Below are 22744 nucleotides of genomic sequence, written 5' to 3'. Positions count from 1 at the left end.
TGTGTATGGCTTCTTTCACTCAGCATAATGCTTTCAAGGTTCATCTGTGCTGTTGCATTTATCGGTACTTCATTCCTTTTTGTTACCAAATTTATTCCATTATGTGAGTATACCACATTCTGTTTGTCCATTCATCAGTTAATGGACTATTGGGTTGTTTCCACTTTTTGGTTATTGTAGATGCTGCTGCTGTGAGTATTTGTGTGGACATAGGTGTGGAAATATATTTTCATTTTTTCTTAGATATGTAACTAGGAGTGTAATTGTTGGGTTATATGGTAACTCCATGTTTACTTTTCAGGGCAACTTTCTTTTACATTTTAGCTGTTGCTTTTTGTTTTGTTTATGGTGTCTTGTTAGAGAATGAAAAGTGAATAAAATTAAACTTTCCCCTACATTTGTACTTTTTTCCGAATTACTCATGGGCAAGACTAGAAACGTTGGTTAACGTGTATGTGTTTTTGTTTCTTTTCCTCAGACTTTATACACACATATTGTCACTGATATCAAGAATATAAATGCAAAACACAAGAACAATAAAGTGAACATAGTAAGTACCCTTTTGTTTCCCATGTTTGCAGCATTGTACCAGCAGTGTATTGAGTCTTCCTTCTCCTCATTTTCTTTAGGTGTTGCAGAATTTCATGTATACCATGTTAAGAGATAGCAATGCAACTGCAGCCAAGATATCTTTGGATGTGATGATTGAACTCTACAGAAGAAACATCTGGTAATATATACGTAATTGTCTCTTGAGAAATAGACTCATATTCATTTAGAATTACTACAGAGCACATACACAAATATTTTTCTTGATCTTGAGCTCTTTAATATATCTGTCATAAATTAAGTTGGAAATAAAAATATAGAGCAATCCAAATAACTAGTAACATTGGCTGCCATTTCTTGAGCACCTATATCTCATGTTAACCTTGTTCAACCTTTAGAATAACATAATTCAGCTTATCTGGAATTATCCCCATTTTACAGGTAACAAAACTAAAGTTCATAGAGTTTAAGCTTAGTAGCTAGCCAAGGACAGAGCTGAAATTAAAACCTGGATATCGGGGGTACCTGGGTGGCTCAGTTAAGTGTCTGACTTTTGATTTCTGCTCAGGTCATGATCTCATGGTTTGTGAGATCAAACCCCATGTTGGGCCCTGCGCTGACAGCACAGAGCCTGCTTGGGATTCTCGCTCTCCCTCTCTCTGCCCCTTCCCCCTACTCACTCACTTGCTCTCTCTCACACAAAATAAATAAACATTAAAAAAAACAAAACTTGGATGTCAGACTCTCAAATCTGTGCTATTTCTACTCTGCCACTCTGAAAATTTTTAAGTCACTTTATCCTCTGTATGAAATACCATGTTCTGTAAACTTTGGTTTATTGATACATTGCTCCTGATTCATGTTTTTTGCTTTTCTTATTTGCTAATTTTTATTTTACTATAAAAGTAATATTCATCGCAACAAAAAAAAATTGGAGAAGCTAGAAAGGTTTTTTTTTTAATTTTTTGATAGTTTCACCACCCAGAGATGATCACCGTTATTTTTTTAAATGTTTTCATTTTATTTCTTAGAGTGCAAGCAGGGGAGAGGCAGAGAGCGGGAAAGACACAGAATCTGAAGCAGGCTCCAGGCTCTGAGCTGTCAGCACAGAGCCTGACGTGGGGCTCGAACTTATGAACCATGAGATCATGACCTGAGCCGAAGTTGGACACTTAACCGACTGAGCCACCAAAGCGCCCCTGTATTCATTTTTTAATTTCACTTATCTTAAATAGGTTCCTATGTCATTAAAAATTCTTCAAAAAAAAATCTATCTTAAAAATGGCTGCATAATTTTCTGACAGAAGACTGGGCTAAAGTTTAAATGTTCACCTGTGGTTGACTATTTAGCATTTAGCAATCTATGACTTTTTTTTTCTTCCTTTGTAACCCATGACTATTTAAACTGTGGATTCTAACCTGTCAGAAATATATTTTATTGTTTAGGGGCACCTGAGTGGCTCAGTTATGCATTCAGCTCTTAATTTTGTCCAGGTCATGATCCCAGGGTCACGGGATTGAACCCATCATTCTCTAGGTTGAGCGTGGACCCTGGCTTAAGATTCTCCTTCTCTTCCCCTCTGTCCCTGTCCCACTTACGTGCGTTTGCACACATGATCTATCTCTCTCTCAAAAACAAAAGAAAGAAATATATATTGTTTATTTTGTGCCATTGTCAATGCTATGAAATGCAGTAGAATGAAAATTCACTTTGAAAACCTTCATTTGTCTTACCCCAGGAATGATGCCAAAACTGTCAATGTGATAACAACCGCGTGTTTCTCTAAGGTCACTAAGGTATGTGTCTGTAGTCATTTCCAGATGGAAAGTGGAGGAGATGGCTGTGTGGGGAAGAGGTAGCGTAGGGCATGCAGTTCGTGCTTAGTAATGCTCTCTTTGTGCTTGGGCTGCTTCCCTGGTTCATCTGTCCTTTAGAGGCGGCAAATAAAGTTAGGAGTTCTTTAAATGCTTTGTACTAAATGATGCCTTAGTGTTTATTTTGTTTCATCCTATAATTCTTGACTGTTCTTTTGTTGGGCCAAAGCACAGCTGAAAGAAATTTAAGAATATGTTAGACTTTCTGTTAGAAGGGCTACAATGTCACTTTTTTGGTGGTGGGGGGTGGGTTGGTGGCTGGATATAGAAATAAATTCTGGGCAATCTACTTGAAAGATAACAACTATGTAGAGCCTGGATGTTTTTATCTAAAGATTTTTTAAAATTATATATATTTTTAGGACAAATAGCATTATTAAAACATTGTTTTAATTGAGAAAAATGAGCCCATATCCCACCAGTCTGATTTTGTTCCTTCAGATCCTAGTTCTGTGCATGAATAATGTGTAAACAAAAGTATTTATTCTTTGTTGTAAGCTGGGGTGAGTCACTGACTTTTGCTCTGATTGGTCTTTAGATATTAGTTGCTGCTTTGACATTTTTCCTTGGGAAAGATGAAGAGGAGAAACAGGACAGCGACTCAGAGTCTGAGGTTATACGTTCAACAGTAGATGCTTTCTTAGGTTTACAGTCTATCAGATTTCATTTTTGCTTTCAGTACAGATTGTAAAATCCATGACCGCTCAAGTTAGAAAGAAACTTACATGTCGCCTTTATCTTTTATTGTGTTCTGCCATGCTGAGATTTTATCGTTTAGAATTTGTCACTTACATTCACTAAGATTGGCTAAAGAACTAATAAAAGTTAGACTCATTCAGCCTTGTTCTTAGTTCCAAAGCTAACCTTTATCTCACTATATAAACTTAGAATGGAAATTGCTGCCAGCATATTTTTTGAGATTATGTCAACATTATAGAGAATTCAGAGAAGGAGAGGAATAATATCATGGCATCTTTAAAAGGCAAAATCAAGATTTATGATGTCGTGAAATTTTTTTATTAAAAAATATTTTTTAGGGGTGCCTGAGTGGTGCAGTCGGTTAAGTGTCCAACTCTTGATTTTTGCTCAGATCGTGATCTCACGGTTTGTGAGTTCCAGCCCCACATTGGGCTCTGCATTAACAGAGTGGAGGCTGCTTAAGATTCTCTCTCTCCCTCTCTGTCCCTCCCTCACTTGGTTGCGCACTCACTCGCTCTCTCAAAATGAATAAATAAACTTAATATTTTTTTATTAAAATCAAAAAGGAGAAATTCTAAGAAAAAATACCCTTTCCCATTTTAGCATTTTGGTAATAAGAATACTGGAATTTATAATAAGATCTTTTAATTCATTTAATTATTTTATTAAGTAATGTATGAACAATATATTCTTATTGTAAAAGATTTCGGATACAATTCTAGATACAATACAAGTTTCTAGATACAATAAAAGTTTTCTTAACCTTGTCTTATTTCCACTTCCTAGTTCCATCTTCACAGATAACCATCCTGTTTCCTGTGTATTTATATAAGGATGTGTGTGTATTGTCTTATGTGTATATTAGGTCTTTGAAATATACATAAATAACATATATATTACTCTGCAACTGCTTTCTTTGTGTCATATATATAGATATACTGATGCATTTAGATCTTCTAAGTACATACAGATCTACCTCATTGTTTTAACCTTCACATATTTCAGAATATGAATGTATTATAGCTTAAGCATTTTCCTCATGATATTATTTCCAATTTCTTTCAATTAAAAACAAAGTTGTATTCTATACTTTGATAAAATTGAAAGCAAAATATAAAAGCAAAAATAAGTGTTGCAGTGAAAATCTTTGTATGTACCTGTTTGTACACATGAGCAGATACTTTTTATTGAATTTTAAGTCATGCTCATTTTTTATAGTGGTTGCAGAGCATAAGTACACAGAAGTCTTTGAAAGGTTTACCATTTTCTTCTGTGCAGATTTTCCTTGTTTACAAAGTAGTCTCTTCTTCAGGATGAAGGACCAACAGCAAGAGACCTGCTAGTGCAATATGCCACAGGGAAAAAAAGTTCCAAAAACAAGAAAAGGTTGGAAAAGGCTATGAAAGTGCTCAAGGTGAGACTCATACCTGGAAAATGTGGTAGGAGTGATTAGACTATAGAATATGGGGTTTTTAATGGAAGCTGTTAAGAATTTGAAACGAAGAAATAGCATTTCTGAAAGACTTAGAAATGTGTAATGAATTTTTAAGTACTAGTTTTTTAGGTGACTAAATGTTTTCAACTCTAGCAAAATCTATACCTTGAATAAATTAATTTGCTTAAATTCACTTTTCACTTGTCCTAAGCAAGATGACCTATATTAGGGTATTTTTGCTAAACTTACCTTCTCAGGAGAGTACACAAATAAAATACATTTTAAATTTTGTTATATTTGGTTATTCTGAAAACTCATTAATTTGGCCCTTCTGTGTTTTTTTGTTTATATTTCTAAATTCCTTTAAGTCTTAACAGGTGCTATTTGCTGGAACATTCCTGAGGTTTAATGTTAAAAGATAAAAACCACCTTTTGTTCTAGTTGAAAGAAAGGTTTTTGGAACAGATTTGTTGTGGGTTCCCCGCCCCCAATAGTCTGATGTAATGTAAATGTTTTTCCTCTCACTTTATTGCAGAAACAAAAAAAGAAGAAAAAACCAGAGGTGTTTAACTTTTCAGCTATTCATTTGATTCATGATCCCCAAGGTATTATAATTATGACTTCCCAAGTTCCTTTTTGGCCTTATCTCTGCCTGTTACCAGGGAATATAAGATCCCTGGCACTTACTAGACAATCAGTAATTGTTTAGTTGTTACTGGTTGGATATAGCCAATGTGGAAGAATAGCTCTTTGCTTCATGTCTTTAACAACAACATAGCGCTAGGACATTGTACTTGACTAAATGAAAAATTGATAGTCTTTTGTTGGTGCAGATTCTGATTTAGTAGGTCTAGGGTGGGGCCTGAGATTCTGTGTTTCTAGCAAGCTACCAGGTGGACCCACTACTGCTGGTCTGCAGACCACGCTTTGGGAGGCACGCTCTAGCGAACTGTTAAGTGGAGCTCCAAACAGTCATTCAAGATGTTGATGCTAAAATTTGGGGGACTTAAGACTTGACTTTGAGCACCATTGACAGTATATTCACCTGTGTGTGAATCTCTTCACCTTCCGTCATACTGCTGTTCTTACCATCCTGGTTTAGCAGAGTGTTCTCAGGTTCAACTGTACCAGTCACTGATCTAACCGCTACCTTTCTCTACACCTGTTAGACAATGTTGTATAGACTGTGGACTTACAGTGGACTTCTCTGACACTCTCCTTTCCAGATTTTGCAGAAAAACTACTAAAGCAGCTAGAGAGCTCTAAGGAGAGGTTTGAGGTGAAAATGATGCTCATGAACCTCATCTCCAGATTGGTGGGAATTCACGAGGTTTGCATTCCATTATGTTTCTCATTTTGGTGAATATTAGAAGTAGAATCATTCATGGTAAAAGGAAAGCCATTAAGGTAGAACTGTGGCTTACTTTTATCTCTTAAAACCACTTAAACCCATATAATTTACAGAAGAATAAAATCTTTCACTCTGAAAGTAGCTGTTTTTATCATTTTGTTTTCTTATCAGTAAGTACGGATGTTAAATTGTACATATATTCAGTTTATGGACAGACTGTTTTGTGTTCTGTGTTTCTACTATTTGTTTTGCATATACATTTTTCTGAGCCAACGTAAACTGGATATTTTTATTGATTATTACTACATTTAGCAGTTTGTTTACCTCTTTATAGCTTTCCTGACTTTCAGACCACTCTGGTAAGGAGGTTGTCATGTTTGCAGAGTTGAATTCTCTTGTCATTTATTTCATACTGAATTAAATTACAGGAGCTCCTTGGTGGTATTGTGTGTGTGGATCTATACACACACACACACACACACATACATACACACACACATACACATATATATTGTGTGTATAGATCTATACACACACACACATTTATACATATGCACACATATATGTGTACACACACACATTTTATATATATATATATATACACACACACACACACACACACATACATACATACATATGGTATACACATGGAAACTTCACACATACTCATAGACTGCTGTTGTAGAAAAGGAGAGATTTCCAAAAAGTTAGACCACTGAAGAAATGGCCATTGAGGTTGTTGCCTATCATTTTGCTCTTGAGATGTACTGCTCTCTACATCATGGGATGTGTTACTTTCTTCAAAAAGTTTTTTTTTTTTTTAAGGAAAAAAAAGTAAAACAGGTTTACTGAAAATCTAGCAGTGTCGACATACATTGTTAAAGATGAAAGTACCCATGAATGAAAGCACTTGTTCCCTTTTCCTAAGACTTAACATTTTAGTGAATAGAATGCTTTTTCTCCATGAGCTATAGTCCAACAGCAGGATTACCAGGTCAATTTATGTTATGTTTGTGCAGAAATTTCCTGTCAGACCTGAATTTGAGCTTGGTCGGAAAGCAGAGGTGATGTGTAACTTAAGCATGGTTTGATAGAAATGATAACTAGAGTTTCACAACTGACTGTAATTGAGCGTCCATTTTTATATTGAACGTAAATCTTCCTTGTTACTTGTCCAGTCTTGGTTTTGCTCTGTGGCTAAATAGAAAAAATTAATTAATTTATTCTGATATGATGAACTTTGAGAAAGAGCAGTCCATCTCCATAGTTTCTCTTCCTGAAGTTCAAGATTACAGCTGGTTTGGTGAACATTTTTTCATATATTTAAATATCAAATCACTATGTTGTACACCTGAAACTAATATAATATTGCTTGTGAACTGTACTGCTGTTTTTTAAAAAAAGAATACAGTTGCTTTAATAACTAGATCCTGTCACTTTCATTTAGGTAGACTCCAGAGTGCTAGTGCTTTCTCCCTAAAATATAGATCTCAGAGTAATTCCTCCAGTGTTATTGGACTGGTGTCCGGTAATAAAATGAGAACTGTAGGGTTTGGGTGATGAAATTATACCAGGCACTATTCAGATTTGAATTACTATTTTATCCCTTACTTTGAAGCCTTAATATCATTGCTTTTCCTTCTGGTAATCCTCTTTATCTTTGAAGACTTAAAAAAAATTCGTTCTGCAGCCACACCAGTTTTAAAAGTAGAAGAATGTTACATTGGGTTGACTTTTCCCCTCCTCTGGTTTATTCTGCATATACTTTCTTCTTTCTTGATATAATGAGGATAGCAGCATAGGCTCCCTTTCCTTGGGTAATACAGCACGTCAAATCGTCTTGGGGCATGAATGCTTGTTGAGAAAAATCAAAAGTAAAAAATGATCCCCAGTTAGTTGAACGTGATGATAAAATTGTGTTAGGGAGAAATGAAACTCTACAGCTGCAGTTAACGTAAATATTAAAGTCAGTGCATTCTTTCTGCAGCTTTTTCTCTTCAACTTCTATCCCTTTGTGCAAAGATTTCTGCAGCCCCACCAAAGAGGTAAGCCTCCCACTTGCCATTTTCCTTTGGAGGCCTTGGGTTAGAGTAGCCATCCCAGTCTTTTGTTCTGGAATTATTAAAGAATTAGGAGTGTGTTTCAGAGAAGGAGAGAGAAACCCCTATGTTTTCTTTCCCACAATCTGCTGTGGGTTCATTGTTCTCATCAACTTAATAAAGTTATTTTTGGAAAACAAAAAACTGGATTCTTAAAGCAAGTCTTTTTGTAATACCATGAATACTCAGGTAGAAAATTGTGAGAAAAGAAATCTGACCTTCTACTGTAACTTTGTAACAGATATCAGGATTTTATCTTATTGTTATCATTGCCCTCCTATATTTGCACATAAAAACAACATAAGAGCAGGAAAGAAGAGATGGTTGTTTTGCCTTTAAACTTAAACCAAGATAAGAAGGAAGCCAGCATTTGTTGAACATCTAACCTGAGCCAAGCTCAGTGCCGTGCTACGCACTGTGCAAAGTGCTTTACATACAGCATCTCATCAGATCCTCACTTCAATCCTGCAAAGTATAGAAATAAAAAAGACCAGGCAAATACATGGCAAATTAGGATTCATCTCACTTCTTTCTTTTGCCTAATTTATACTGCCTGCCCCTTTCAAAGAGAGTGTGTGTATGTATTTATGTTCGTAGTCATTCATTCATTTAGTGATTTCTAATCTGGGCACTGAGTTAGACACTCAGAATTTCACAGTGAGCATGAAAGAGTGCCCTCACCTTTGTAGAGCTTGCATTCTGGAGGGAGATCCAGAGAGTACTATGTGTCCAGTGTCCAAGTGAAGATAAGTCTTTTGAGTAAAAAGAAAGCAGAGTTAAGATAATAGGGAGCACTGCGGTAGATTCTAATTAGATTATGTCTGGAAAGACATTTTGATAAGGCAGCAGTTGAGCAAGGACCTGACGGAAGTGAAAGAGTGAGCCATGCAGACACCTGAGGGTTGGGCGTTCCAGCTAGACTTAGCAGTAGCATTAAGGGCCAGAATATGCTTCCCATGTTTGCTCTTAGTCCTGAGAGGCAGAGCAATAAACTGACTATGATCTTTCTGATCTCTTACATTTTTAGAGGTAACAAAGATTCTTCTGTTTGCTGCCCAAGCATCTCATCACTTAGTACCCCCAGAGGTGAGAACTCTTAAACCTTATTTCTGTCTGCATAGCAGTGCCACTATTAAGTATATCATGGTGGCTATTCCCACAGAGATTATTGCTCCCCTGTGTCACTTTTCTTCAAAGTGAGAAGAAGAGACACTAACTCTTAAGGAGATAAATACAGAAGTTTAGTTATAGAAACTGAAAAAAAATTTTTACTATAGAAGAGCAAAGTTTGTTTTAGAGAAGTTGTTGAGAATTCTGACTTTAATTGCCAAATCTTGGGAGATCAAGAGTTACCAATAAATTTATAGTGAATATTTTTCAAAGCTGATCATTCCTTTCTTTGATAAAAATAGCATTGAATTGTCCTGGGTCAAAACAATTTTTTAAATCCATATTGGAAAATAATATTGAAGGGGAGCAAAATTTAATCTGAGGATAACCAAGAAGCCTGAAACCCAACGTACTTTTATCTGTCTTCCTCAGTCTTGATTCCTTCCTACTCCCAAAATGAAGATGGAAGACTGGTTTTTCACTGTGAATCGTCTGTTGTCCCTTAATCCTCAAGTGTTTGAGTTGGTGGAGACATTTTATCAGCTCTCATCTTTCCTTTTTTTCCCAATTCAGATCATTCAGTCATTGCTCATGACTGTGGCCAACAATTTTGTCACCGACAAGAACTCTGGGGAGGTCATGACAGTAGGGTATGTAGAACGTGCCTGCAGGAAGTGGGTATGTTTTCAATGTACGGTTGGCCCTAGAAGCCCTATAAAACCCAACTTCTGTACCTTTGATTTGGTCTTTTTTAGGAAACCTTAGACTGACCCATCTGTGATTGCTGTTTGGGTTTTTTAAATTCATTTTCCTTTTCTAGAATCAATGCTATAAAAGAGATAACAGCTCGATGTCCTCTAGCCATGACTGAAGAACTTCTCCAAGACCTGGCTCAGTATAAAACACACAAAGATAAGAGTAAGTTGCATGTTATTCTCTGTAGATCAAATATCGAGTGACTCTTTTTTCTCAGTAGCCTCTTTGCTCTGGAGTTTTCTTTTTTAAAAAATGATTATTTATTTTTGAGAGAGCACATGCTCTCACATGTGAGTGGGGGAGGGCAGCGAGAGGGAGAGAGAATCTCAAGCAGGCTCTGCACTGACATAGGACTCAATCTGTGAGTCATGAGATCATGACCTAAGCTGAAATCAAGAGTCGGATGCTTAACCGACTGAGCCACCCCGCTCTGGAGTTTCTAATTAAAGGTGTTATTTTACAGATGTGATGATGTCTGCTAGAACTTTGATTCAGCTCTTCCGAACACTGAATCCTCAGATGTTGCAAAAGAAATTCCGGGTAGGTGAAATATGCATATGTCGATCTAAAGGTCAGGGTCTTAGAAGGGGAGAATAATTTCCTACAGGATGAGTTTTAGTGTTTGTGATGCTTCGGCTATGAGTATTGGTTAATTGTATTCTTTAAGCTCAGAATACAATTGATTGAATACCATTGTCTTAAATATTTTGTAGTTGGTATGTGCTCTTTGATGCTGACTCTTTTTTTAAATATATATTTATAAGTTTATTTATTTATTTTGAGAGAGACCATGTATGTGTAGAAGGGCAGAGAGAGAGAGAGAGAGAGAGAGAGAAAGAGAAAGAGAGAAGCCCAAGCAGGCCCTGTGCAGTCAGTGCAGAACCCAACTTGGAACCCAATCTGACAACCGTGAGATCATGACCTGAGCGGAAATTAAGAGACACTTAAATGATTAAGCCACCTGAGTGCCCTTCTAAGAACCTTATTAAAAACAATTTCCTTTCCTTTAGGGTAAGCCTACAGAGGCCTCCATAGAAGCAAGAGTGCAAGAATATGGAGAATTAGATGCTAAAGATTACATTCCAGGAGCAGAAGTTCTAGAAGTTGAAAAAGAAGAGAATGCTGAAAACGATGAAGGTTCATTTTCATTTTACCATTTTCCAGGATAAAATCACTCCTGTACTGTATTGACCTTGAAATCTTTATGTTGATTGAACACTCATTCAGCAGATATTTATTGAGCAAGGACTATGTGCTAAGCACTGTTACAAGCATTGGGGATCAAAGGGCATCCATCGTTCCTGCACTTAGGAAACTTACATTATAGTGTAGATGTCTGTTCATATCCTCCAGGGAAGCTGCTCCTTATCAAGATCATGCAGGGCACTTGGGAACGATAATGGCTTTTGGGTTTTTGCCTAGAAAAAAATAATGAAGGTTAGTCATAAACAGTCCTCCAAGACTCCTTGGTAAAGAACGCTTGGTGAACTTTTTGAAGAATACTTAATTTCCAGAGTTAGTGTTTATTACCTTGGTTGCTAGAGTTCCATCTTCTTCCTGTTAGTTCATTTGTTACATTAACAAAACTTTTTAAAGCGTTACTTGGGAGCTAGCCACTGTCAATATGAAGAAGAATGATATGGTTCCTGCTCTTGAAGGCTTTTCATAAATAGCTCTGCATGAGCAAAGCCCTGAAGTATTTAGGAAACTGTTATTAATGTAGGATACAGGGTGGGATATAGCAAGATACCAGACTAGACATAGAATTGGGGTCTTATCGGGTGTGGTTGTATATATGCTATACCAAAGAGCTGAGACACTCTAATGGGGAACAACTGAAAAATTGCAAGTGTCTGTGATTTTGAAAGCTTACTGTGACTCCATTAAGAACTAATATCTCTTCATTGAGGTATCTACCAGGTTCCTTCACATCCAGAGTCTATGACTTCAGTTGTCTGAATGATTGTTGCTCACTAGTTTCAAAAAAACATATATAAATATGCTTAGATGAGTTGTCAGATACTTGCTGTGTGGCCAAGATAAATGTACAGGTGCAATTTTGATGGACATGGGTTGGTGGAAAGATCATGGACTCTACAGTTAGACATGATTTTCATTTCATCGTAGACTGTGTTTTCTAGCAGTGTGGCTCGGGGCAGGTAACTTGTATGGTCTGTTCCTCTTCTGTTGAGTTGTGAGAGGTAAATGATTATAAGATTTTAGCTCATGGTAGATCATGGTCAATGTTTATTATGCATTCCATAAAGTAATTAAATTGATGTGGCTTATTTAACAATAAATATTGCTTGATTCTTGGTCAGTAGAACTCCACTGACTTTGATTACCTTACTTTTGCTTGATTTATTTCAACTCCCCCTGAGTACTAACAGTGTGCTGCTTCTCACACAGATGGGTGGGAGACCACCAGTCTCAGTGAGGAGGCAGATGCCGATGGTGAGTGGGTTGATGTGCACCACTCTTCTGATGAAGAACAGCAAGAAATCGTAAGTCCTAAAATTACCTTGTGCAAGTACATCACTTGGATGTTTATTAACACCTGATTCATGGTGGGCCTTGTTGGGGTTCTAAGCTCTCACTTGAGCTAGTAGCTCTTTAAACCTTTGTTGTGTGTTTTCAAGTCCAAGAAGCTCAACAGCATGCCCATGGATGAGCGGAGAGCCAAAGCTGCGGCCGTTAGCACTAGCCGAGTTTTAACTCAGGAAGACTTCCAGAAAATCCGCATGGCCCAAATGAGGAAAGAACTTGACGCTGCACCAGGGAAGGCCCAAAAGAGGAAACACATTGAAATAGATAGTGATGAGGAGCCCAGGTAAAACGACACATACACCAAGTCTTCTTCAGTCAGCTCATGTGACGATGAAAGTGTTAGGGAAAGGAGTTCCACCCTTGTTTCATATTGTATTTGTTCTTCACCTCAGGGGTGAGTTACTTTCTCTTCGGGACATTGAACGCCTTCATAAAAAACCAAAGTCTGACAAGGAGACAAGACTAGCAACGGCAATGGTAAGTGAGGCATATCATTCCCTTCAAACAAAAAGCAAATAAGCTGAAAAATTAAATAAAGTGAATAGCCACAGAACGGCAGTGTTTTATTTTGATGTTTTAAATAAAGGTATAATTAACGTAGAGTAAAATGCACAGATATTTGGTGTTCTGTTAGATGAGTTTTAACAACTAGATAACCATGTAACCACAATCAAAAACAAGATGTAGAATACAGAAAGGCAATAGTACGTGTTCTGGTATCTGGGAGGCATCCAAGCTATTAGGAAAGCAGGGGAAATGTTTAATAGTCACTAATGAAAAGCCTCCGGCAAGTGCTGTGGCTATGATGGCACATTTCCAACATTTCCTACTGCCTACTATTTCCGCTTTCTTTTCTATACATTTGTTTTAGGCACCATCCCATACTGGTTCCACGTCACCCTGTGCATTCATCCCATTTGTACTGAAACCTGATTAGATAAGTTTAAAAATCCAAGTTCTTAATAGACACTTCTCTAAAGAAGACATCCGGATGGCCAACAGGCACATGAAAAGATGCTCAACGTCGCTCCTTATCAGAGAAATACAAATCAAAACCACACTCAGATATCACCTCACACCAGTCAGAGTGGCCAAAATGAACAAATCAGGAGACTATAGATGCTGGAGAGGATGTGGAGAAACGGGAACCCTATTGCACTGTTGGTGGGAATGCAAATTGGTGCAGCCACTCTGGAAAACAGTGTGGAGGTTCCTCAGAAAATTAAAAATCGACCTACCCTATGACCCAGCAATAGCACTGCTAGGAATTTACCCGAGGGATACAGGAGTACTGATGCATAGGGGCACTTGTACTCCAGTGTTTATAGCAGCACTCTCAGCAATAGCCAAATTATGGAAAGAGTCTAAATGTCCATCAACTGATGAATGGATAAAGAAATTGTGGTTTATATACACAATGGAATACTACGTGGCAATGAGAAAGAATGAAATATGGCCTTTTGTAGCAACGTGGATGGAACTGGAGAGTGTGATGCTAAGTGAAGTAAGCCATACAGAGAAAGACAGATACCTTATGTTTTCACTCTTATGTGGATCCTGAGAAACTTAACAGAAACCCATGGGGGAGGGGAAGGAAAAAAAAAAAAAGAGGTTAGAGTGGGAGAGAGCCAAAGCATAAGAAAGAGACTGTTAAAAACAGAACAAACTGAGGGTTGATGGGGGGGTGGGAGGGAGGGGAGGGTGGGTGATGGGTATTGAGGAGGGCACCTTTTGGGATGAGCACTGGGTGTTGTATGGAAACCAATTTGACAATAAATTTCATATATTGGAAAAAAAATAAACATTAAAAAATATTTTTTAAATGTTATTTATAAAAAAACAAAATACAACTTTTTAACTGAAAAAAAAAAAAACATCCATGTTCTTTCTTCCCCACCTTTTCGTATTCTATCCCTCCTTCCTGAAATGCTCTACCCTTCCCCTCCTTTCTCCCACCATGAATGCCTTGATCCTATAATAAACAGTTTACCCGTCTCCCTTTCTAGGAAGCTTCTCTGACCTGACCAGCTGAATTATGACCTTTTCTTCTACTGAGCTTCCCTTGCCCCATTACAATATATGATGGTCATTTCTCCCCTGGACTGAGTCACTGGAGAGCAAGGACTGAGTTACATCAATCTTTTTTGTCCTTGGCACCCAGGAGAGTGCCTGGCACGGAGGAGACACATATGGGGATTAGATAACTCTTGAAGTGTTTTTTTGTGTATGCTAATAGGCTGGGAAGACAGACCGAAAAGAATTTGTGAGGAAGAAAACCAAAATGAACCCATTTTCTAGTTCCACAAATAAAGAGAAGAAAAAACAGAAGAACTTCATGATGACGCGGTATAGCCATAATGTCCGGTCAAAGAACAAACGTTCCTTCCGAGAAAAGCAGGTGAGTTCAACTTGAAGCTTGATTGGTTAGAATAACACTTCTTTACTCAAAACAGAGTTGTGCCTTTTAGGACCTTGTGTTAGGATTAATGGGGAGCATTATTAGAGAACATGGAGAGGTGACAAGTGGTCAGGGCATGTAAATCCTACACCTCACTTGGCTGAGATTCAGCTGTGTGACCAAAGGAGAGTCTGTTTTCCTCCTCTGTAACTGCAGGAGTGGAAGCTAGATGGCCCGTAAGATCATCCCTATGCTAAAATTCTTGACATTGCATCTGTGAAACGTAATATCAAGATCCTTCCTAATGTGCCCTTTTGCAAAACTTTTGTTTACAGGTTTTGGGGATTTCATTTTATCCATTTGGGGTCTTTTATATGTAGTCCTGTGTGACTCAGTTGCCTTGCTTATTTTATTTGCTATAATAAAACAAATTCATGTTTTCGTCTCTTTCTCTACGGAGGGTGTACCAGAGTATATTTAAAATATATTCTGAAGGATCACCAGGAAATCAAGTTAGGACGAAACAAGTGTTCCTAAGTTGCTAGCCAAAGATGAGCGTGCCAGACCGACATGTTAATGGGCAGCTTTCCAGGGCAGTGTTTCATTTGTGCGGCCACCCAGGCAGTAGCAACTGAATTAAGGTGCCATTTAAAATCTACCTATCTGCTTATTTAATCTTTCTAGTTCTAAACTATGTCCAACAACATCATGTAAATAACAAAGTGCCAGCATTTTGAATAGAGGTTGTTGAAATCAAGGTGAAAAGAAAGGTGCAGTTTCAGATTATAAATACCTGAATTTTGCCAATTCAATTTAAATTCATGGTTGAATTGATTCAGTCGATTAGCTTATCCTTCAGCAGACCTTTGTAAGATTTGAGGGTCGAGGAAATAGAATCACTGAGTTGCACCATGGTTTGTTCCTTCTTTCATTATGCAGTTTTTGTGACCTTGCTACATTTTGTGACAGTGTTCCCCTGCTTCTTACTTCCTCTGTTGTTTTACTGAGCCTTTTTTGGCATGATTTGGAAGCCTTGATTTGGAAGCCTTGTTTTGTTCCTTGCTAGCACCTCTTGAGTCATGAAGCTCCTCTCTCAAAGACTAAAGAATTTTTTATTTAAGAGTTCATTGGACATATGCACTTGTTGGTTCAAGAATGTTTTTTCCTTGTTCTCCCATTTTCTTGCCATTTGGAACCGAAAATTAATCTGAATTTCTGTTTATGTGTCCTTGCTCTATATTTTTTTCAAGGTCTCTCTGTTATAAAACTTAACTCTAGGTTCCTAATTTTCTTATTCTCTCCTTCAGTCTAGACCAGCACTGCCCAATAGAAACTCAATACAGACCACATGTATAATTTTAAAATAAAAAAGTAAAAAGAAAAAGGTGAAATTAATTTTAGTAATAGATCTTATTTAACCTAATATATCTGAAATAGTATCATTTCAGTATGTAATCAATATAAAAATTATGAGTGAGATACTATACCTTCTTGTTTTTGAACTAATTGATATCCAGTGTGTGTCTTACACTTGTGGCACATCTCAGTTTGGACTGGCTATTTTTCAAATGTCCAAAAGCCACATGCAGTTAGGGGTTACTGTATTGGGCAGTGCAACTTCAGAGCATCTCCAAAACTGACCTGTGACCCTAAAATAGAAAAGCTCAGTTCAGTTTACCTTTTGTGTGTGTTTTTTTTCTACTCACACAGAACACTTCTAACATTTATGGTCACCAAATATGTGGTGATTTTTTTTTCCCCCACACAAGCAGTTCTCTGCAGTACTGGCTAGTTTCCTACAATTTAACTCAATTCTGACATTGTTTTCCTAGAAATAGTGTCAGATCCCACAGGTTAAGGGCTCAGCCCCATGAGACTATACTCACCACCTCCCCAAGTGTTCCTCCCCCACCTCGTGCATGCATACATGCATACATGCACACACTTCAGAAACCAGTCTCAAGCCCAGTGTTTCTGACTAGTCACCTCCTCCTTGGGTTTGATTAATTTGCTACAGCTGCTTTCAGGACTCAGGAAAACCGTTACTTAAGTTTACCAGTTTATTAAAGTATATGATAAAGGATACAGATGAATAGCCAGATGAAGAGATACATAGGGCAGGGTCTGGGAGGGCCCCAAATGCAGAAGCTTCTGTCCCTGTGGAGTTGGGGTACATCTCCCTCCTGGTGTGAATGTGTTCGCCAGCCTGGAAGCTGTCAGAACCTCACACTACAGGGTTTTTTTTTTGAAGGCTTCACCACATAGCTATGATTGATTATTCATTCTGTACCTAGCCTCTTTCTCTTCTCTGGAGAAGTTTGTATGTTGGGAGGGCAGGGATTGCTGAAAATGCCAAGGTATTTTTTTTTTTTTAATGTTTATTTATTTTTGAAAGAAGACAGAGCATTACTGGGAAAGGGGCAGAGAGAGAGGGAGACACAGAATCCAAGGAGGCTCCAGGCTCTGAGCTGTCAGCACAGAGTCCGATGCGGGACTCTAACTCACGAAACTACAAGACCATGACCCAAGCTGCAGTTGGCTGCTTACCTGACTGAGCCACCCAGGAGCCCTGAAAATTCCAAGTTTCTAATCATGGCTTGGTCTTTCTTGGACCAGCCCCCATCCAGGAGCCCACCTAGTTCCCTCATTAGAACAAAAGATGCTCCTAGGGCTCTTATCACTTAGGAATTTACAGGGGTTTGGGGAGCTGTGTGTCAGGGAGAGGGTCAAAAACAAATATTAAAACGAGATGCTCTTATCACTTAGGAAATTACCAAAGTTTGAGGAGCTCTATGCCAGGAACGAGGGGCAGAGACCAATATGTATATTCTATTATCTTACACACTCAAGCTTCCTCTGGGAACGGAGCATCACATTTCATACCCCTTCTGTCCCTTGGTGATATTTTATTCTAAATAAAGGGATCTTACATGGCTTGAAAGTGTACATGAGGTCTTCCTGTAAATTTTTAGAATATTCTCATAGAATATGTAAAAAAGAGGTGAGAATAGAAAAGGCAGGTGAAACACATGGCAGAGAAAGAGGGGAGGATGGATCTTCCAGTGAAGCCTTAGGAAAGGTAAAGGAAGAGGAGGGAGAATATACTTTTCAAATGATGGCATTTGAAGGGAGAAGGAAACTGAGATACGTGTGAGAATAGCGAGTAGCCTGTGCTTTATTACGAAGTTTAATGAGCAGAATTAAGTCCGTGTAACCTTGGGTTACAACAACATCATTAGCTAATGTACAGTTCTTACTGTAGAGCTTTCCATTTTTTAACTCTGTTACTCAGTGTGCAACAATATGAGCAGGTACTGTGATCTTATATTTTATATTTTACAGATGAGACTATAAGACAGATGAGTCTGAGAAATACCTCCTCAGCCATGAAAGTTAGGCTAAAATGAACTTGTTAATTTTTCTACCTTCAGTATCTGTCCTCGATCTCTTCTATCTACAAAGACATTCCAAGACCCAGATATAAATAAAGGCAAGGAGTCAATACCTTAAAATCATAAAATCCAAAAAGCTTGAACGTTTAAGATGTAGAGTAACTTCCACCCCCCAAACATGCTTTAATAAAAGCAAACAAACAAAAACACATACCTTGTTGAAATTCAAAAGACATCTTAAAAATTTCTAGGAACCAAAGAATAGTGCTTGAGAGTTCGTGAAATAGTATGTATCACACACCCAAGACACACACACACTTAATCATCTCAGGAGGATTTGTTGACCGGAGTCCATTGTTGTACATCTCCATATAACCAAATTAGTATAATGGGGTACCCAAGAGTTCCCATGTTTAGATATTTTTTCTTATGTTACAGCTGGCATTACGAGATGCACTTTTGAAAAAGAGAAAAAGAATGAAGTAACCTCCAAGCAAGTTTTCCATTCCAAGAAAAATGCTACATTTGTATCGTTATTTTGAAAATTAATCAAGAATGATTGTTTACATTAAAAAGTCCCAAAGTACTGTATTGTGAAAAACACAGTAAACTTGGTAGCAACTTGGCATTATTGTTTTGGAGATGGGGAATGGTGGGAATGTTTGAAATGTAAACAGTAGTGGTGGTGGTGTAAACTCATTTCCATTTGGCATTCATGCAAAAAAAAAAATGTTTTGTGCCTACTGTCATTGTAGATATAAAAATGAATGAGCCATAACCCCTCACAGAAGGCATTCACAGCCTATTTGGGACATAGGAGGGGGCCGATGTGTGTTGTATGTGTATTTATAGCGCAGTGTAAATAGTTCTCTAGTAGAGATAGGTCCCTGCTTCTCTGGGGTCATAGAGGACTCTGCAGGGCATGGGAGTTACATTTTCTCTTAAAACAGGACAATGTTACAAGAGTAAGAGATTCTTACTTGTATATAGGCTTACCTGCTGAAAACAGGTCCTTGCTGTACAGATTTTATGTAGACAATTTAGCTCTTTTAGTCCATCCAAAAAACTGTAAGTATTTTTTTGAATGCCAGGTATAGGCTTTTTGGTTAAGACCTCGCTTTTTAAATTGCCTTAAGTCTAAATAGTAATCTTGGAGTGTTTTTTTAGTTTGTCATTTGAGCCGCCACAGAGGAAAAAGAAATCAGATTGGTTTCTTTAGCCTGCCATCATGCTGTAATATTTTCAGCCTACTGTGCTTTGTCTCAGCAAAAGGTTCCTAATGTCAGATAGGTTCCGTTGTGTGTGTTGAGTGCTGTGTTGGTCTCCCTTCCCTGGGCATGTTTGAGTAGATTGCAGGGGACACAGAGCCCTGGTCAGTCTCTCTCTGCAAGTTGTTGCATTTGGAAATAGTTTGGTGCCTTTGCCTCAGATTTCTTAGATAGGAAGATGTGGTAGATGAGAAAATTGTTCTATGTTACTTTAGAATAAAAGACAATTTTCTGCCCACCCAGAATTAGAAAGTAGCTTCTAAAACCACTTCTCTTGTTCACTTTCTGAGTTCACTTTTGGTTTTATTTGGAAGAAATTCCGTGACCTTCCCCAAAGATGCCCCAGGTCACTGGAGATAGTTGTGAAAATCTTGAAGTTTAATGATCAAATTGTACTGGCCTGGTGAGAGGGGCTCTCAGAGTCAACTTTGGCAGCTTCAGTGTTTGACAGGAAGTGTCCAGTCCAAATTTGAATATATCAGACCTGAAACTGCTCTCTTTCTCACTTTCTTTTTCTCTTTCTCTTTCTTTCTTTCTCTTTTTTTCTATCTCTAACTCTCCTTCCTTCCTCCTTTCCTTCCTTCCTCCCTCCCTTCCATCCTTCCTTCCTTCCTTCCTTCCTTCTTTCTTTTTCTTTGCACTTTTGAACTGGGTGTCTCCTCATGTGTCTAGCTCCAGAGAGGTAAATAAAATTCAAAATGGCTGGGTCACCTGGGTGGCTTAGTCAGTTAAGTGTCTGACTCTAGATGTCAGCTCAGGTCGTGGCCTCATGGTTTGTGAGTTTGAGCCCCTCCCAGGCTCTGCGCTGTCAGCAGAGATTCTCTCTCTCTCTGTCTCTCTCAAATAAATAAACTTAAAAAAAAAATTCAAACTGTCATAGCAGTTAGGGTTCACAGCTTTGCTGCATGACTTGTGATTGTGCCTGGAAGTTTCATCCTTCTGGATTTTCCTACCCAACGTAGAGGCCGGGAGGCCAAAACATCCATTCTGTGCTCTGACTTCTTATCTATTGTGTCTTCACCCTGCTCTTAACTGAGGTTTATATGCAAGACAGAAAAATACCTGGTTTAAAAAGGTGCAAGTCTTGGGGCGCCTGGGTGGCTCAGTCAGTTAAGCGTCCAACTTCGGCTCAGGTCATGATCTCATGGTTTGTGGGTTTGAGCCCCGCGTTGGGCTCTGTGCCACAGAGCCTCTCTCAAAATAAATAAACATTTAAAAAAATGTCTCTCTCAAAAATAAATAAACATTAAAAAAAAAAAAGGTGAAAGTCTTATTTCTCTAATCCCAAAGTATCTTAATTCTATCTGATTCCTTTTATTTTGTAAATTTTACCTTGAGAATATTTTCTGTGAACCTGAAGATCAGATTCTTACAAGGTTCAATGCTGTCCATGAAGGCAGAGTGACCTTCCAGAGTCATTTTGACCTTGAAGAGGTCATCAGAGTCTGAGCCTCAACTTTTCAATGTCAGTTTTTTGTCAGTACTAAGAATGGATCCATTTCAGGGATGAACTCCCATTTCCAAGCTCATACTATGTATATAAAGTGATGTATAAATCTAGAATACTGATATATTTTGCATGTGATCTCAGCAAGTTACACGAAAGGCAGAATCTGTTCTCTGCCATATCCCAGTGCTGGTTCAGTGCACAGTATGTTAGGTGCTCAAGCAAATATTTGAATACATGATTTATTCCCTGTCAGTTTTCTCTAAGTATAATACCACCCACCTCATTGTTTTGACAATTTTGAGAATGTTACAAGCACTTAGCATATTTGCCACAGAATAAGCATTCGGTAAATTTCTCATCAAAGATAGATATTAAGTTTTTATTTTTATTTTTGGCTTAATCTTGAAATGAAACAACAATTACAGTTGCTATAAATATTTATTTTACCATTCATCCATTTTGGGGAGAGTTTGTTTGAAATATAAAAAATGTAAAATGCATGAGGTATGGGTGGCAAACACAATGTTTGTGCCATGTAGAAACCTTTGATCCGATTAAGGAAATAGGCTTACAAAATGACTATCTAATGCAAGCTGCTTATGGAACTATCAAAAAAGGCACAGCATAGGGCTGAGGGCATCCTAAAAAGGGGGAAGTTCAGGTGGCAGGAGGGTGAAAGGCTATTTGCTAACAAACTGATGCTTATGATGAACAGGAAAGCAATAAGAAATAAATTACTGAATCATAAAGGAAAAGTTACAGTTTAAAAGGTGGTATAGGGGCGCCTGGGTGGTGCAGTTGGTTAAGCGGCCGACTTCGGCTCAGGTCATGATCTCACGGTCCGTGAGTTCGAGCCCCGCGTCTGGGCTCTGTGCTGACAGCTCAGAGCCTGGAGCTTGCTTCGGATTCTGTGTCTCCCTCTCTCTCTGCCCCTCCCCCACTCGCACTCTGTATCTCTCTCTCTCTCTCAAAACTAAAGATTAAAAAAAAGTGGTATATAATTTCTTGAAGGTTATAGTTAACATAAACTTTGTTTTCATTACCTCATATTCTAATTCTTTGAGAATTTATAATCTACTTAAAGTGTCACATGGTGACTCAGAATTAATCAGAATATTTAATTAGAATATTCTGTTCTTCAAACTATTTTAGATAAGCATATTTAAACTGTGTTACCAAGGATAATAAAGTTCTACCAAGTGACATTCTTTCATTGTATAAAAATAAAAATAAAAATTCTTTTTTTTTTTTTTTTTAGAATGTATTTTATGAGATTTTTTTTAAAGATCTTGAAAATGAATAGAAAAGTAAGGCACTGACATGGAGCCTTTTCTCTTTTATAAGGAAATAAAGTTTTCTCTCCTAGTACAGTCTTTGGTCAGTACTTATTTAAAAATGTAGATGGGGGGGCGCCTGGGTGGCTCAGTCCGTTAAGCGGCCGACTTCGGCTCAGGTCATGATCTCACGGTCCGTGAGTTCGAGCCCCGCGTCGGGCTCTGTGCTGACAGCTCAGAGCCTGGAGCCTGTTTCAGATTCTGTGTCTCCCTCTCTCTGACCCTCCCCCGTTCATGCTCTGTCTCTCTGTCTCAAAAATAAACGTTAAAAAAAAAATTTTTTTTTTAATTAAAAAAAAAAAAATGTAGATGGGGTGCCTGGGGGGGATCAGTCAATTGAGTGTCAGACTTCAGCTCAGGTCATTATCTCACCATTCATGAGTTCAAGCCCCACATCAGTCTCTCTGCTGTCAGTGCAGAGCCTGCTTTGGATCCTCTGTCTCCTCTCTCTCTGCCCCTCTCCTGCTTGTGCTCTGTCTCT

The 22744-nt window shown here is 38.0% G+C and overlaps 1 protein-coding gene across 2 annotated transcripts in view; it reads left to right on the top strand.

Annotated features, from left to right (window-relative positions):
- The window catches only part of SDAD1 (SDA1 domain containing 1), a 29016-nt gene extending 6495 nt beyond the window's left edge, over positions 1-22521 (top strand). Inside the window, exons 5-23 of one of the 2 annotated variants that reach the window (XR_007457802.1) lie at positions 479-550; positions 630-730; positions 2289-2346; positions 2963-3037; positions 4436-4537; positions 5094-5163; positions 5785-5888; positions 7897-7954; positions 9036-9094; positions 9692-9768; positions 9939-10036; positions 10338-10414; positions 10885-11011; positions 12284-12378; positions 12514-12704; positions 12814-12898; positions 14658-14819; positions 15280-15460; positions 18650-22521. Coding sequence is in view for 1 of the 2 variants with exons in the window: in XM_049630654.1 (XP_049486611.1) it covers positions 479-550; positions 630-730; positions 2289-2346; positions 2963-3037; positions 4436-4537; positions 5094-5163; positions 5785-5888; positions 7897-7954; positions 9036-9094; positions 9692-9768; positions 9939-10036; positions 10338-10414; positions 10885-11011; positions 12284-12378; positions 12514-12704; positions 12814-12898; positions 14658-14819; positions 18650-18697 (1659 nt within the window). In the remaining variant the exon portion in view is untranslated. The remainder of the gene's footprint in view (positions 1-478; positions 551-629; positions 731-2288; positions 2347-2962; positions 3038-4435; positions 4538-5093; positions 5164-5784; positions 5889-7896; positions 7955-9035; positions 9095-9691; positions 9769-9938; positions 10037-10337; positions 10415-10884; positions 11012-12283; positions 12379-12513; positions 12705-12813; positions 12899-14657; positions 14820-15279; positions 15461-18649) is intronic. The other variant, XM_049630654.1, reaches the window with a different exon arrangement.
- The last annotated feature ends 223 nt before the right edge of the window (positions 22522-22744 follow it).

This window comes from Panthera uncia, chromosome B1 (assembly GCF_023721935.1).
Source record: "Panthera uncia isolate 11264 chromosome B1, Puncia_PCG_1.0, whole genome shotgun sequence".
NCBI lineage: Eukaryota > Metazoa > Chordata > Mammalia > Carnivora > Felidae > Panthera > Panthera uncia.
This window is presented reverse-complemented; position numbering and strand designations above follow the sequence as displayed.